General features: G+C 40.5%; 1 protein-coding gene across 1 annotated transcript; it reads right to left on the bottom strand.

The window, feature by feature from the left end:
- Positions 1–2509: 2509 nt before the first annotated feature.
- LOC148018740 (pentatricopeptide repeat-containing protein At3g57430, chloroplastic-like) lies at positions 2510–12809 on the bottom strand. The gene is made up of 5 exons (XM_087701243.1): positions 12497–12809; positions 3340–3504; positions 3070–3236; positions 2824–2894; positions 2510–2630 (listed from the first exon to the last, which is right to left on the bottom strand). Exons 1-5 carry the CDS (start codon positions 12807–12809, stop codon positions 2510–2512), a joined length of 837 nt encoding a protein of 278 aa, XP_087557369.1.
- Positions 12810–17611: the final 4802 nt, after the last annotated feature.

The following is a 17611-nucleotide window of genomic DNA, read 5'->3' as shown; positions in this document are numbered from 1 at the left end:
AGGTGCTATGCATAAGTGATTGGAAAAATTGGAATCAATGAAACATACGAGTTGGAGAATGAAGAATCTTATAGTTTTGTGAATGCATGTAAAGCGATTGTAGCTAAAAATGACATGATGAACAACACTACACAAAGAGAAGTGACACAAAAGCAGTCTCATAAGGATGAAAAAATTTGCTTCGTTCTTAAGAGTTATTATTCTTGCTCACATTATGCAAGAACTACAACAAAATCTATTGTGATGGTATGGTGCACAAATTGGATGCCGTATGAGTACGTAGCGAGCGTCGAAAGGTCCCCAAGAAGAGAGAACTCTACTTTAAGCTCAAAATCCAATAGAATAGACTTGCACGACATGAAGCAAAAAGACCAATTGGGTACAATCTTCCCCCATGCCTTGTGTGAGCGCTCCACAAAGCATGTATTTAATATTTTATTCATCTCCAAGCTAAAAAATAGCCCAAATTTACAATTAGCATGCTTTAACTTTTGTGTTTGCTTTTCTCCAAATAAAGAATAAAGCAGTTGGGCGCCCCAAGAGTCGGGTTGTGCCCAAATACAATCACCAATAATGAATATTTAAATTGTGCGCCCATGCACATACAAAATAATAAATATATGTCAAGAGCTTCAATAAATAAGCACGTCAAAATAAATATTGGCACCATGCCTCTAAGATGCGCGCCCATCAAAAATGATAATTTCTTCTAAATAACTTGAATATAGGCTATCGCCCATTGCTTCCTAGTGCCACCATCGCCTGCTCTACACATTAATTGAAGCATTCACAATTGTTAGGAAATAATAAAATTAAATCGATAAAAGTGAATACCTAGCATTCTTCAACTACAAAATAAATAAATAGGTTGGAACTCTGTCCTAATCTTAATTTAACATGAGTGCACTGTCGAAGGGTTTTCTAAAGCAAAGTCCCAACCATAGAGGACCTTGACTAATTTCAGGATAGAAGATCAATCAAGTATGATCACGATTAAATTTGAAAGAAGGTCACCTCAATTTCGGATAATGTCATCAATAGCTTCAGCTTCATAAAAGAAACAAATCTGATTTATAAATTGGCTACTCAAAAACAGAAGTCCTTCACGACCCTTCTTGCTATTTTAGAGAGGAACACTCTACAGGTTGTTTGCTAATTAGGGATTGATCACTATCTTCGATAGCATGTATATCAGTTCTTGAGCTTGCCCCTTGTTGAAAATCCTACTTTACCCATATGCAAGGTGTGTGTTAGAGTAGCAATGCTACTATATTAGTACCTCGAAAGCTACCAGGTGTTGGATCTGCTAGATTCTAAAGCAGAGGAGGCGGCAACATATCACGAACATAAACAGAGCACTAAGACAAAGCCAAAGATGATGACAATCATGTTCATGCTCATCATCATCACTATCAGGAATGAAGATTGATTGTTTGCCATCAGCACGGCCCTGTACAGGGCTCTCCTAGGCTTTTCTTCCACAGAAAAAGCAACTCAGGCTTCCCACTTGTGTCAACTGTTAGCCAAGTAAGTCCAGTGTAGTTTTAGTAGATACATATAGCTTTCTTGCATAGACAAAAACTCTGTAATAGACTAACCAAGTCTGGTGCGATTTTGCACATATATACATAGCTCTTGCACAGTCAAAAACTCTGTCACAAAGGCCTCCCAAGATACATTACCCTCCACCAAATAGAACTGTGATAAGATCAAACTTGTGCAACATGCATTTTCATTAGCGTGTCGATGTTGCTTTGAACTTATTCAAAGGCATCTAAACCTAAACAAGGGCATCAACAAGGAAAAGATAACTGATTGAGAAATGAGCAATTTCTCAAGGTATTGCATCAGCCAATGGTGACAGTTCTGACATCACAAAATTTGAATTCAAAAATCCAAGTTCCTTCATTCATAACCGGAAAAGAGTTGTAAGATGTCTTTTTCTTTCCGCACAATTCTTGGTAACCATCTTTGTGCTTAGGATCAAAAGCTACGATGTGGAGGCAAGCTCGGATAGGTTGTATCTATATGGATGGCAATATAATCCATTCAGGCAAGGGCAATGCAAGTTATTCAAGGATAAGACAATGGAAGAGGCCTCTCTGATACGAATAAAGAACAAGAAGACAAAAGGATATGTGATATCACTGGGAGAGTTGGCAAAGCCTTTCTGATTCCATAGAGGAACATGAAACATGATCGAATCGTGCAAGCTTCCAAAATTGGGAGCAACCTGGTTATCTGCTTCATGCAGCAAGGGAATCCTCAGCGTATATGTCCAGGGATACCATTTCCGGCGGAAGGTAATCCAATGTTCCATACATGGTCCTCCTCCTCCACCGTAATCAAAAGCTTCTCGATTTGATAAAAAATCTCTCCCCGATGCTTGCGTCTTTAGCCTTTGCTTTTTCTACCCCAGGCCTGATACAAAGCAGGTCCCCTTTTTCCAGAAAAGTGGCCCTTTTTTCCCCTCAAAAAAGCGGCCTTCTCCCTTTCCTTTTGCATTAGCCTAATCAGGCCCCATAGCTTTCTCGACTTCACCATGCTCAATATATGTTGAAAGAATTGCATTCCATGACACAACGTTGCGGTCTGACAAAGCATCAAATGTCTTCTTTGCTTTCTCCACACTGCCACACTCGCAATACATGCTAACCCCTTTTTACCTGTAGCAGTATCTCTATCTTCAGCAAATCGTCTCAACTTGTTGCTCAGTAGCAGCTAAAAAGAGGTGAGGATGGCTCTGGAGTAGTTTAATTAGAAACTTCCCACAAGGAGATTCTGGCTAAAGAGGTGCAATTGGATCTCCCCCATCATTTGTACCAGTATCTGCTTTCACTATCACAAGCCTCAACTTTTGTGTTTGCCTCTGACAAAAACACTTCTCCAACCACCTTGTTGGAAAAAGAAGACGCTGATCAACATTTTTGGACACTCTGAAACATGGCTACGAATATCCACCATCAGCATCAATACCACTAAACTTGCTACAACATAAACCTGATGAGCCTCTCTGTGTTACAGCACCATGCATCCTTGAGACAAATGATGTCTCAGAGAAATCAAAACCTGGGAGACAAGTTGCAACTGCGGTCTTCGGAACTTCAGTGGAGGGCTCAAGGTATCAGAAAGGCATTCCCTGAGGAGGTTTTGGCGAGAGGCAGGAGCAGGTAACATTGGTGCAGCAACAGCATGCAATGCCCTGCCAATCTCTAAAGCAATAGTACATCCCTTCTCTACAAGTGAACCACATGCTTGGAGAACACCAAGAAATGTTGGCTTATTAGGACTCATTCCTTTAACTAGCATTTGACTATACAGCAGCCTTCTTTGCCTTACCCAAGTCAAAATATCGTGAGATCAAAACATTCCATACAACAATGTCTTGATCAAAGAGCCCATCAAACATGCTCTCTACTTCTAAAATTCTGCCACATTTACCATAGATACTAACAAGAGTGCTATTAACAAAAGCATCTGAAGTGAAGCACTTCTTGTGAGCATCTGCATGTAATGCTCAAAAAATTTCCCATGAAACTTTTCTTGGTTTCCCATCCATGCTCATAACATCTTCCTTCCCAATGAGGGTACCACATGCTTGAAATGTGATCCTAAATGTCTGCTGATTTGAGAAAATGCCCTTCTCTTGCATCTGTTTGTATAGTTGTAATGCCTTCGCGCCTTGACCCTACTCAACATAGGCTGAAAGCATCCCATCATGCCTACCATTGTTGAAGGAGGACCTATCAGGTGCAACCCCACAGCTGAAAGGAAAGGTAGCAAAAGACCCCTCTCTCTACTATACTACCCACGCAGAACAAAAATGCAAACACAACGACTATGTACAAAGTAACAAATGTCTCACACACAAATTTTTGGAGGACCCCACACTTTGGATGTGTAGCAGTACAACATCCACCCCCTCTGATCCTGCGCATCCTGCAGATGGGCCAACTACCCATGATCATTGTCGTCAAGATCCACAAATAGATCAATCTCATCATTGTGTATTTCCAATATATCAACAAGATTATCTGTCATATCATCTATCTCTTCTACTGGAGTTTCTTTTCGTTGCTCTTCTCTTGTAAATTCTTCCAATGCATAATCCTCATCATCTCTTTTCTTGAAAATCTTGATTCTTTTTCTTGCAATAGGCACTCTAAGCACTGTCCCATCCAATTCTGTCAGCTCATATGTTGCATTGTCAAAGATATGTTTGACTATGTACGGCCCAAACCATCTTTTCACCATCTTCCGAAGTACAGTATACTGATTTTCAAGGCTGCTATCAAAGACTAATACCTAGTCTCCCTCTTTTATTGCTCTAGGCCGCAAGCGATGCTTGCTATCAAACCTGTCCTTATTTCTAAGTCTAGCAGCCTTCAACCTGTCAATAGTTAGCTGAATATCCTCTGGTCTTCTCTCCAACTGCCCGATCCGAAGAGCTAAGAGCTCCTCTCTCGTCAAATCCTCCTGCCAAGGTAAAACTGACCAAGTCAAAGTACAAGTCTGAGTCGGCATAACCGGTTTCTGACCATACATCAACTCTGCGGGCATATATCCTATGGTAACACTTTGAGTCATACGATCAGCCCACAAAGCAAATGGTAGAAGTCTCCACCATTCTCCAATCTGTCCTCTGCATGCTTTGGCTAATGCTTTCACTATCGGCGGATGCCCTCTTTCACTCTTTCCATTTCCCTCTGGGTTGTATGCTATGGTTAGAGCCAACTTGATTCCTAGTTGAGAGAAAAACTCCCTAGCTTCATCTGCATCCAATTCACTGTGATCTGCAGTGATCTTACCCACACAGCCATACCTGTAGAAAATTTCTTTGAATAAGAACTTACACACTGCACTAGTGGTCTTCGTTCTCAAAGGTCAGCCCTCAACATGATTGGTAAGATCCTCTCTAGCCAAAACAATATACCTCATCTGCCATAGACCCATAGGCATAGTAACCAAGTCAACTACCCACTTGTAATCAATGCATAGCAGATAGGTCGGATAAATCTCATCCTGATGACGCACTACGAAATACATCTTTCAATCTCTCTGCAAGTCTCTACAAAGTGAGAAACATCTCTTTACATGCCTTTCCACCAATATTTTTCCTTGATTTTCTTATAAGTAGCCCATACTCCTCTATGACCAGCCCAACGACTCTCATGAAACTCCCTCATCACCTGTAACTGGGTCTCTTTATCGCAGACAACCTGCAAGGGTAATCCTCTATTTTTCTTCGGGTGCTTCCAAAGAAATCCGTCCTTGAGAAAATAACCATAGGCTTTTCTTTTGATCTTCTTGAACTCTTCATCTGTCCATTCATCTCTTTTGCTTAGTGTACTAAGATACTTGCCAATCTGCAACCAATCTCCAACATAGTGTTCTTCTATGAAAGCCACAATATCATAGACATGACAAACATGATCACCCATAGTGGCTAAAATTTCTGCATCATCCTCTTCTGCAAGTATTGTCTTCTCATCATCATATCTAGCTCTAGAAAGCATATTCGCCATTGGATTGTCCTTTCCTGCTATGTGTTTAAATTCTGGATTTAATGACTTGATGTATGCAATCCATCTCAACATAGCTATATTCGAAGTAGAGCAACTCGTAATCGTACCTATCAATGAAAAGCAATATGTCTCTACCACAACTAAGGCTCTAATAAAGTACTCCTTGTCACATTTGAGAGCCGTAACAATTCCTAGTAATTTCCTTTTGATTTGAGGATATCTCCTCTGTCTCTCATTTAGGACTTTCGCCCCAAACCGAATAGCATACATGTTTCCATCTGCATCATCTTGACCCACAACCCAACCTATACCAATTGGACTAGTGTCAATTGTCAATACAATAGGCCTTCCGCAATTATAATCTGCTTTCCTGAGAGTAGAAGCAATCCGGAATAACTTCTTCAATTTTTGCATAACTCTAGTGTGGCTCTCATCCCAATAAAATTTCTACCCCTTTCGAAGTAGCTGATATAAACAATCTGCTATGTGTGCAAAATGGGGTATCCAAATCATGTAAAACACACACGCTCCAATGAATCTCCGTACCTCTGAAGTGGTAGAACAATACTCCGTAATCTTGCCTATAGCATCCACTTTCTCAGGTGAAGGTTTTCTGCCATAATACCCACACATATGTCCAACAATGACAACCTCATTTACTCCAAAAATAGATTTTTGCCCTGATAGTGTCAAGTTCACTTCTTCTAACCTGGCCAAAATCTTTTCACAAGCTGAAATATGATTAGCCACAAAGTATCTGCATCCCTGCTCATTTAGACTCTCATTCTTCTCTTCTTCTGCACACCCCTTAATGGGCACATCATCCAAGAAAGGCAGGGTAAGCTGAGGTATATACTCATGAAGGACCTTATGCATGGCATTCATCATATGTGCAACAGAATTAGTGGCACCTTGAGGCAAGGTACACATCCTGACAAGCCCAATACGAGTTCTCATAGTGGTGTCTGCTTTCCAAAGCCAGCTGAAACTAATCATATCCTGAATACAAGTCACCTAAAGAATAGATATTGGCACGTCCAGCAAATGCTTCTGCAAACTCATCCACAACTGGACCTATACCAACATTCCTGATAGTAACTCTGTTTACTGGCTGCATGTCTTGTATAAATCAGAGAGTACCATTCTTCTTTGGAACCGTAAACCACCTACTTGAGTATAGTGAAGATGAAGGCTCTAGGATTCCCATCTTGATTTTCTCATTCAACAAGTCAATTAACTTTGGCAAGTGTGCCTTAGGCACTGGAATAGGTCGGAGGTTCCATGCAATATGAGGAATAGTAAAGATCACCATAGAGGCAACAATATCTGGATTCATACATCCAATCTCATGCGAAAACAAAGCAAACCCCTTTCCATGTCACTCACGCATATCCTGAAAGCATTTCTTCTCTGAGGGTAGCAAGAAATCACCATTTCCAATTTTTAATTCAGCAAGAGTCTCTGCTGAAAATTTATGGCCTATATGCTCTAGATTTCTCAAAATTGGCTGTTTGGCAGCCCTCTCTATTTGCTGATCACTGTCAAGTGGAAGCGGTATAGCTACCGGCTTCACCTTCTTATCCACAGTCTTGTATTTCGTGTCAACCCTGGCTTCATTATGATCCTCTACACTAATCAAATCATGTTGTAAATCAATAATTCTGCACTCTGATGAGCTGAATATCCTTAGCTCTCTGCTCTATGGACTGCATAGGAACAGCCCTAAACTCTAGATACTGAAATATTTCAGCAGTCTTCTGATAACTCATCGAAATGTTTGCTGAAATTCCAACAAAATTGGAGGAGAAAACACTACTGCCAGGAGGCGAGAACTCCAATCTCCTCTGCTCTGTACCACCGTCGTCTCGCGGAACAATGGTACTTAACGAAAACCCGAATCCCTCATAGTGGGCAATGGTGCATCTCGAAGAGTATCCCTGTTTCTTGCATGTTTAACACACACAGTCATAAACTGGATTGCTTTCATACCATCTTTACTGCGAATCCGTGCATAAGCAGATCCATCATCCATTACTTTCATTTCCATGCGCATCTCTATGATGAATGGCTGTCCAAGGATTATGGGATAAGAGCATGAATCCTGCACAAAGAAATGGAAATCCTCCTCTACATCTCCAATAGGAATCCTGACACTGGGACAGGCAGCATACAAATCACCTGCAGTATTGTTGGCAGCTCTCATATACCACCCATGCTCTGCATCCATAGGCCATCTATTACTTTCATAAACTCCACGAACTATGAGATTAATCTGTGAACCATCATCCACCAAAGCAACATAAGGCACCTGTTTTTCTCCAATTTTTACCATTGTTTCTGTAGTTGCCCTAGCCCAATGGCTTCGTGAAAAATGACTATGCGGTATCAAGATAGGCTCATCAGCTTCAGCATAATGCATAGGCTGAACCCTCTTCTTTGTCTGTGGAAAAACAAAAGCATTTTCAACCATAACCTCATCCTCATCCTCATCCAAGTCCCCAATCAAAACTCCATGTGTATCAATAGTAGGCAATGCATGTCTTTTTCTCTTCAAGACTTCTTGGAACTGATCTTGAAACTCTCTTTTCGAGATGCCCAAAACCTCAGAAATAGTAAAAGTCACCTCACTACCAAGTATCTTATCATTAAAGATTTTCTTCATGTCCATAGATGTCTCAATATCGGACATCAATCTAAACCCTAGTTGCTTTTTGTCTCTAGGCTCTTACCTCTTTTCTTTCTTCTAAGTATCTTCCATCTGTCGTTCTGGCCTTGGTCTCAAAGATGGCCCTACAGTATGTAGAGTAACAAACTCACCCCCTCTAGTTTTTTTAACTGCATTTGGATTCTCTTCATCCCTTTTACGCTTCTCCTCAACAAGCACATCTGCTCCCTGAGACTTAGCCAAGTAGGCATAAATAGTGTACCTACCAACATGTGAATCCCAACCTGTCTCAGATCTGATGCTAGAACCGGCACTAGTCAAAACAAACTGCTGAATTTTCCCCTTGTTTTTCGTCTCCAAAGCATAGGTCCATAATGCTGACTGATTCTCTGATCCTTTTTCAATCTAGGCTCCATATGTAGAAGCATCTCCTCTAGCTGCCACATAAGAAGTACACGCAGCCATGTCATCTATTAATTTCTTCATTTCACCTTTCCCAAAATTGGTAGCAAGCGGAGCTCCTGTTTCAATTAACTAGATCTTGCCATCTTGTCCCCGAAATACCAAATTCTTCCTCCTTGCATCTTGAAAAGATTCACAATCCCTACAATGTTGATAGTCCGTACTATCACATCAAATACATCTTTGATCTCTCCTAAGTGTACTAGGAGCAGTTCTAGGTGCAGTAGGAGCATTAGAAGAAATAGTAGGTGCAGTTGAAGAAAACTACTCTTTCAATTTTCCCACCAATTCTGCTTTAATTGACTCCGGCGTCAAATCCGTTATGCCTTTGATTATGTCATCAAGAGAGGAAGGAACCGACTGAGCGGATGGTTTTGGAGCAGAAGAAGCTAGCATCGGTCTTGGAACAGGTGGAACAGGAGGATTAGAAATAATAGGCACTGGCATAGGCCAAGTAACTGGCTGAGAAAGAGATGAAATGACAGGGGTAGAAGCAGACATAGGAGCAAAAGATGGCGTGGATGTCATGGATCCATTCTGTAGGCGGGTCTTCCATATCCGCCTCTTGGTCAAATTCGAGACCGCATCCTGAGCATCTTGCCAATCTGTTTTAAGACCCATAGGCTTCATGCGATCCTCAAGAATCTCTCCTAATTCTTCCTGAAGAGAAGGATCTGCAGCTTGCAAGAAAAGCTCAACTTTCTCAACATCCAATGCTCTTTGTTCAATAGCATCAAGCTGACTATACCTCTCTTCAAATTCTCGTATCAATTCTGAAGTAGCTAGACCTTTGTTTGGCATGTAGACCCACTCTCGGAATGATTGCCATGTAGCCATCCCAAAGTCCTCAAGAAAATACTCCTCTTTCAGGGCCTTCCTAAAATATTGCCAATGCAAATTTTGAAGGAAAAGGTCAGTCACTTTTACCCTCAAGGCAGGTGTGACAAGGCGAAGGAAATATTTACTCATAAGTCTTGTTGGTACTCCAAAAAATCCCATCTTGATCTCATACATCTTCAAATAAGCTGATACATTATGGCCATCAAATAGCTTATTTTCATTCTCAATTGCTTCAATTGCCTCAGTCGTGCTCATTGCATTCTCTTGCTTAGAATTTAGTTGCCTTTGCTAAGACAATTGTTGTTGATGCAACTGCTGCTATTGCTACATATACAATTGTGCCTGCTGATTTTGAAGTTGCATATACATAGACATATTTTGCAAAATCTACTTTAAATCATCCGTAGAAGTACTTGAAGCAGAAGTCGATGATGAAGCTGAAGTACAGGACAAAGCAGGAATTGTAGAAGAGGCTGAAACTGATGCTGAAGTATCTACCATCCTGAAATTTAAATGTGACACTTTCACGTCGGGTTCACCAAAGATGTCGAAGGGTTTTCGAAAGCAAAGTCATGTCCACAGAGGACCTTGACTAATTTCAGGATAGAAGATCAATCAAGCAAGATCACGATTCAATTTGAAAGAAGGTCACCTCAATTTTGGATAATGGCATCAATAGCTTCAGCTTCATTAAAAAAACAAATCTGATTTATAAATTGGCTGCTCAAAAACTGAAGTCCTTCACGACCCTTCTTGCTATTTCAGAGAGGAACACTCTGCAAGTTGTTTGCTAATTAGGGTTGACCAATATCTTCGATGGCATGTATATCAGTTCTTGAGCTTGCCCCTTATTGAAAATCGTGATTTACCCATATGCAAGGTGAGTATCAAAGTAGCAATGCTACCATATTGGTACTTGGAAAGCTAGCATGTGCTAGATCTGCCGGATTCTAAAGCAGAGGAGGCGGCAACATATCACGAACATAAATAGAGCACTGAGACAAAGCCAAAGATGGTGACAATCATATTCATGCTCGTGGTCATCACTGTCGAGAATGAAGACTAATTGTTTGCCATCAGCAGGGCCCTATACAGGGCTCTTCTAGGCTTTTCTTCCACAGAAAAATTAACTCAGGCTCCCCACTTGTGTCAACTATTTGCCAAGCAAGTCCAGTGCAGTTTTGACAGATACATACAGCTTTCTTGCACAGACAAAGACTCTGTAATAGGCCAACCAAGTCTGATGCAATTTTGCACATATATACACAGCTCTTGCACAATCAAAAACTCTATCACAGGCCTCCCAAGATACATTAACCTCCACGAAATAGAACTGTGATAAGATCAAACTTGTGCAACATGCATTTTCATTGTCGTGTCGATGTTGCTTTGAACTGATTCAAAGGCATCTGAACCTAAACCAGGGCATCAGCAAGGAAAAGATAACTAATTGAGAAATGAGCAATTTCTCAAGGTATTGCATCAGCCAATGGTGATAGTCCTGACATCACAAAATTTGAATTCAAAAATCCAAGTTCCTTCATTCATAACCGGAAAATACTTGTAAGATGTCTTCTTCTTTGCGCACAATTCTTGGTAACCATCTTCATGCTCTGGATCAAAAGCTGCGATGTGGAGGCAAGCTCGAATAGGTTGTATCTATATGGATGGCAATATAATCCATTCAGGCAAGTTATTCAAGCAATATAATCCATTCAGGCAATGCAAGTTATTCAAGGATAAGACAATGGAAGAGGCCTCTCTGATACGAAGAAAGAACAAGAAGAGAAAAGGATATGTGATATCACTAGGAGAGTCGGCAAGGCCTCTTTGATTCCATAAAGGAACACGAAACATGATCGAATCGTGCAGGCTTCCAAAATTGGGAGCAACCTAGTTATCTACTTCATGCAGCAAGGGAATCCTCAGCGTATATGTCCACGGATACCATTTCCACTGGAAGGTAATCCAATGTTCCACACATGGTCCTCCTCCTCCACCATAATAAAAAACTTCTCGATTTGATCAAAAATCTCTCCCCGATGCTTGCGTCTTCAGCCTTTGCTTTTTCTCCCCCAGGCCCGATACAAAGCAGGTCCCCTTTTTCTAGAAAAGCGATCCTTTTTTCCCCTTAGAAAAGCGGCCTTCTCCCTTTCCTTTTGCATTAGCCTAATCAGGCCCCATAGCTTTCTCGACTTCACCATGCTCAATATATGCTGAAAGCATTGCATTCCATTACACAATGTTGTGGTCTGACAAAGCATCAAATGTCTTCTTTGCTTTCTCCACACTGCCACACTTGTCGTACATGCTAACCCCTTTTGACCTGTAGCAATATCTATGTCTTCAACAAGCCTCTCAAGTTGTTGCTTGCAGCAGCAGCAGCTAAAAAGAGGTGAGGATGGCTCTGGAGTAGTTCAATTAGAAACTGCCCACTAGGAGATTTTGGCTGAAGAGGTGCAATTGGATTTCCCTCATCATTGGTGGTAGCATCTGCTTTCACTATCAACAGCCTCAACTTCTGTGTTTGCCTCTGACAAAAACACTTCTCCAAACACCTTGTTGGAAAAATAAGACTGTGACCAACATTTTTGGACACTCTGAAACATGGCTGGGAATATCCACCATCAGCAACAATACCAGTAAACTTGCTACAACATAAACCTGATGAGCCTCTGTGTTACGGCACCATGCATCCTTGAGACAAATGATGTCTTAGAGAAATCAAAACCTGGGAGACAAGTTGCAACTGCGGTCTTCCGAACTTCAGTGGAGAGCTCAGGGTATCAGAAAGGCATTCCTTGACGAGGTTTTGGAGAGACAGGAGTAGGTAACACTGGTGCAGCAACAACATGCAATGCCCTCCCAATCTCTAAAGCAATAGTAGATCCCTTCTCTACAAGTGAACCACATGCTTGGAGGACACCAAGAAATGTTGGCTTATTAGGACTCATTCCTTCAACTAGCATTTGACTATATAGCTACAGAGCCTTCTCTGCCTTACCCAACTCAAAATATCGTGAGATCATAACATTCCATGCAACAATGTCCTGATCAAACAACCCATCAAACATGCTCTCTACTTCTAAAATGCTGCCACATTTACCATAGATACTAACAAGAGTGCTGTTAACAAAAGCATATGAAGTGAAGCCCTTCTTGTGAGCATCTGCATGTAATGCTCGGCAAATTTTCCAAGAAACTTTTCTTGGTTTCCCATCCATGCTCATAACATCTTCCTTCTCAATGAGGGTACCACATGTTTGAAATGTGATCTTAAATGTCTGCTGATTTGAGAAAATGCCCTCCTCTTGCATCTGTTTGTATAGTTGTAATGTCTTCTTGCCTTGACCCTGCTCAACATAGGCTGAAAGCATCCCATCATGCCCTCCATTTTTGAAGGAGGACCTATCAAGTGCAAACCTAGCTGAAAGGAAAGGCAACAAAAGACCCCTCTCTCTACTATACTACCCACGCAGAACAAAAATGCAAACACAACGACTAAGTATGTAGAAAGTAACAAATGTCTCACACACAACTTTTTGGTGGATTCCACACCTCGAATGCGCAACAGTACAACAACGCACTCTAAACTCTTAAACGTCCATTAATTTAAATATGTATTTTGTAGAATTACGCGCTATCAAATCACCCACTTGCACATTAAATTAACGTGATGCACGAAAAGGACAGGCATCCCCATCAACTTTTCGCACAAGGAATCCACATTGTGTATGAGCTTTGGCAAGAAAATGTAATTTTACGGAATCCACGGCAAAACCTCACGGAATCCATCGTGGAATATTCCAAGAGTGGAATATGCCTCCTAGCATCATACCCCGGGGTGGGATAGCAATTGTCCTCGATTCTTATTACCTCAATGTGGAGCGAGCAGTGAGGGGTAAGCACTTAGGTTACGAGCATGCATCCATTGGGCCTCTTCAACATGATGCTTTTTAAATTTCACCAAATATCTAGAATATCTAGACTAGTTCTAATGGTCATATAATGGATGTCTAAAATTGTTTCGAGTTCAAGTACTTCAGTTTCTTCTTCTAACAAAGGAGGATTTTCATATACAGGGTGGACAAGTAATTGGCCTTTAAAAGGTCGTAACAAACTGATATGAAAAGTATTGTGGATTTTCCAGTGCTGGGATAGTGCTAATTTAAATGCATTGTCATTGATTTTATGAATGATTTTGAAAGGTCCATAAAATCTAGGAGCTAACTTTACAACAGGGTGTTTCTCAACACTTTGTAGTCTTCGCTTTTCAATTCGTAACTAAACATAATCATCATCTGCATAGCTTTTCTTTTCTTGTTAGCTTGTTTAATATATGATTGTTGGGCTTTCGTAATCATATCTTTACCTTCATAAAAAATAGTAGCATGCATATCGGCAATATCATCAACAATTTTAACTTTGTTTGACAATGAAGTAATAGGTGTAGGAAATCTATATCCATAAATGGTTTCAAAAGGTGCTTTGCGTGTAGCTATATGTGGAGTGTTATTGTATGCAAATTGAAGTAAATACAAGTGTATATCTCATGTTTCTGGTTTTGAAATTGTGTATGCACGTAAAAGTTCCAAGATTGTACTATTTGTAGCTTCTTTTTATCCATTTGTTTCATGATGAAATGCAGATGAGAAATCAATATTTGTTCCTAGATTAGCAAACAAAGTAGTCTAAAAATTATTGCAAAATCTAGAATCGCGATCAGAAATAATAACTTTTGGTAAACCATGGTTAGTTAAAACAGTTTTCAGAAACAATTGAGTAGCTTGAGATGCAACTAATGTTTTCTTGCATGGAATAAAATATACTTGTTTGCTAAAGCGATCTACAATAGTCCAAATCATATCATGATTAAGTTGAGTGTTAGGCAAACCAGTAATAAAATCCATTGAAATATCATGTTCCCATGGTCTTTCAGGAACGAGTGAAGGCATTAACAAACCATATTGCTTACTATGGTGTCACGTAATTCTTTGACAAATTAAACATTCAGATACAAAGTTAGAAACAATAGATTCCATCTGTGGCCAGTAGAAATCTTCAACCAATGTACGTTGTCGTATTGCTGCGCATTCAAGGTGTGAAATTCACCCAAAAGTTGTGTGTGGGAGTTGATATTTTGTACATACTTAGTAGTTATGTTTGCATTTTTGTTTTGCATGGGCAGTATAGTGAAGAGGGGTTTGGAGCAAGAGGAACTTACCTGTAATGCTCTAGTTGGCACGTATGTCGAGTATAGAAACCTACCAGATGCTGATGCTTGCAGAAATATTCATCTAGACATATTTATTGAGAATACCATGATCTTTATGTATGACTGAGATAGGACAGTTGAGCAGAGCAATAGCACTGATCATAGGGCAAGCATTGCATTTGGATGCACAAAGTAAAGGTTGAGCATAGACGACCTCATGCCATTTCTTGGGAGGGTATGATAGAGGCAGCAGAATATCAGCTTGGTGCTAATTTAATAGATACTTCAAAGTTTAAATGGGGGAACTTGGAGGATGAGCCACAGAAAAGAAGAGCTGAGGTGGAAGAATCAACACATTAGAGAATGAGTCCTGTTCATAGAGCTGAATACTCCAACCCTGCCATACATACTCTCTCCTTGGAGCACTCAAACCTTGGTGAGGGTTCTCATCCTGCAATACCTTTTGCTGTTTTTGGTGAGATACAAGAAGGTTCACTTGCAGCACTTGATGGCCTCATGTTCGGAGATCAGCTTCTCAAATTTGGAAGTGTAGAAGGTGGAGATCATCTTCTGCCAAGGCTTGCAAGTGAGGGCCAGATGAATGAAGGCAATGCAGTACCTGTTATTGTCATGAGACAAGGGATTCAAGTGCACTTAAGTGTAACTCCAAAGAGATGGTCGGGTTCTGGTTTCCCCGGGTGCCACATTCAGCCACTTTGATAGTGGTCAAGCAAAAAACTCAGGAATATGACTCTATATCTAGTGAAATGTTTGTTGAGGGAAAAACCAAGTCTGAAGGTTGCAGTGCAGAAATGCCTTCCAGAATTACTTCAAACTTTTACTACTGTCAAAGGCTGATCCATCCTGGATTTAGAAATCACAAATATATTTTGCCAAATGTGTCCATAGTTGGTTATTTTTATGCTCTCGGTGCCTTTTGGTTTAGTACTTTTTGGTATTTTAGTTTGGAGCGTAGTTTGGAGGAAAAGACAATAATGGAACCTGCTTTTGTATCGGGTGGAAGAAAGCTCGACAGAAAAAAAAAGAGAAAGCAAAAAATAGATAAGGAGGGAGAAGCAAGAGAAGAGAAAACATCTTCCAGGGAAAAAGCTTGAATGGTCCGAACCAAGTGACAGTGTTGACAGTGATCAGGGAAGTGAGATTGTTAATCCTAATGCTGTAGACAATGTCAAAATTAGCAGATGTACTAAGGCAGAAGCGAAAAGAGATCAATTGGGAGTCTGTAAAGCGATCGATACAATGAAAATAAGTAAGAGCAGTTTGAGGGTAGGCCAGTTTTGGCTGTGAGAGATCTTGGATCCTCTCACCATAGCCATGTCATATGCTTAGAACAGATTTTTATGCTGTACCGGATCTGCTTTGCTCTCCTGTGATGACGGGTCCTTGTTACTGGTTGATGGTTAATTGCCTTTGTAGCTCAGTGGGAAAGCATCAGTCTTGTAAACTGAAAGTCTTGAATTTGATCACACTGTACCAATCCGAGACCTAACCAGCCTGCTGTCTATCAAAGAGCCTCGCAGTATTGCTAACCGTCTCGGCACTGGATTTTGAAGCTGTCACAACTCAGCTTCAATCGGTCAAGGATTCTAGGACCCGATGTGCAAAATTCAGGCAATAGAGAAAACACTTGCTAATCTGTGTGGAGGAGCAAAAGTTATATCGAAGACTTCAGATCGCTACGACAGTACGACCTGGGAAAGGGAATGAGAATTCTGGAAAACCAATGCAGAAAGTTACCTGATGAAGGGGCCAAAACGACAGCATGGTGCTGAGCAGTTCGTTGCGAGTGGAGAGGATAGAGATCATTAAGGGAGAGACAGCCGTGCTGAAGGTGGATACAAAGCAGAGGCCACATAAATACGATTGCATAAGTAAACAGCACGAAGCAACACTTCCCCTTCAAAACCAGATAGGCCACTCTCCAAAGGGTAATCCTAAGGGCTCTTAACAAAATCTCAAACAGCTGACCTATGCAAAGCAGTGAGCTGGATATGGAAAGAAACATCATAGCCCAAGTTAGATCCCACTGACAATTGGAATCAGTGCAACAGTGTAGTAATATCTTTCTCCAAAGGGTTTGGACACAACAATGCTCACAGGCAAAGGCACACTAAAGCTAAGGCTGCGAAGTTTAAAATAGTGGTGAGGAAGGTCACTAAAGTCTTCCCTAAAGACCTCTTTGTAAAGAGACTTCCAAGAGGTGTAGAAGAATTCATTAAGACCCAATAGAAATATGTGTAGGCAGCATGGATGCAACTCAGAGTGAAGCAGGCTGAAACTGTTGTCAATTGCGTGCATTTGAAATCTTGCTTCTCATAAGCTTGGGCTCTAATAAGAGCTTGTATACATGGCATGGGTCAATTGCATAGATCACATGTGGATTTGTTATGGTGTTTCTCTATGCTCACAGTGAAAACTTGGCAGTAATACAATCGTTATTTGACATCATATTTGTCTTGATTATTTGCTTCGCTCGATCTTCCGTCTTGGAATTTCTCAAAAACCTCTGTGGTTGCGACTTTGCTTTCGAAAACCCTTCGACAACGTAAAGTGGAAATAATATCTCTATAGCCTTGATATGGGGGACAATGAATTTCGTGCAACACAAATGATCTAAATGCATTAGTTACACATAAGCTTTTCTCATAAAACATAAATCCATCAGCATAAGACAATGAATCAATTGGAATCTAGCTATTGGCAATTCATTTATTCCAATCAGCTTGAAAACTATGGTCTTGATCATATGTATCTTTCATAGGAATAAGGGAATCAAAAGAGATCATAGAAATATTATGAATAGTTGGTCTTCTACTCATTGCATCGGCAACAACATTTTCCTTTCCGGGTTGATATTGGATAAGTGGATGAAAATTTTGAATA

Source organism: Lygodium microphyllum, chromosome 20 (assembly GCF_053477565.2).
Source record: "Lygodium microphyllum isolate KBCC chromosome 20, Lygodium_microphyllum_v1.1.10, whole genome shotgun sequence".
In the NCBI taxonomy this organism is placed as follows: domain Eukaryota; kingdom Viridiplantae; phylum Streptophyta; class Polypodiopsida; order Schizaeales; family Lygodiaceae; genus Lygodium; species Lygodium microphyllum.
Note: the sequence above shows the minus strand (reverse complement) of the source record. Positions and strands in the feature narration are given on the sequence as shown.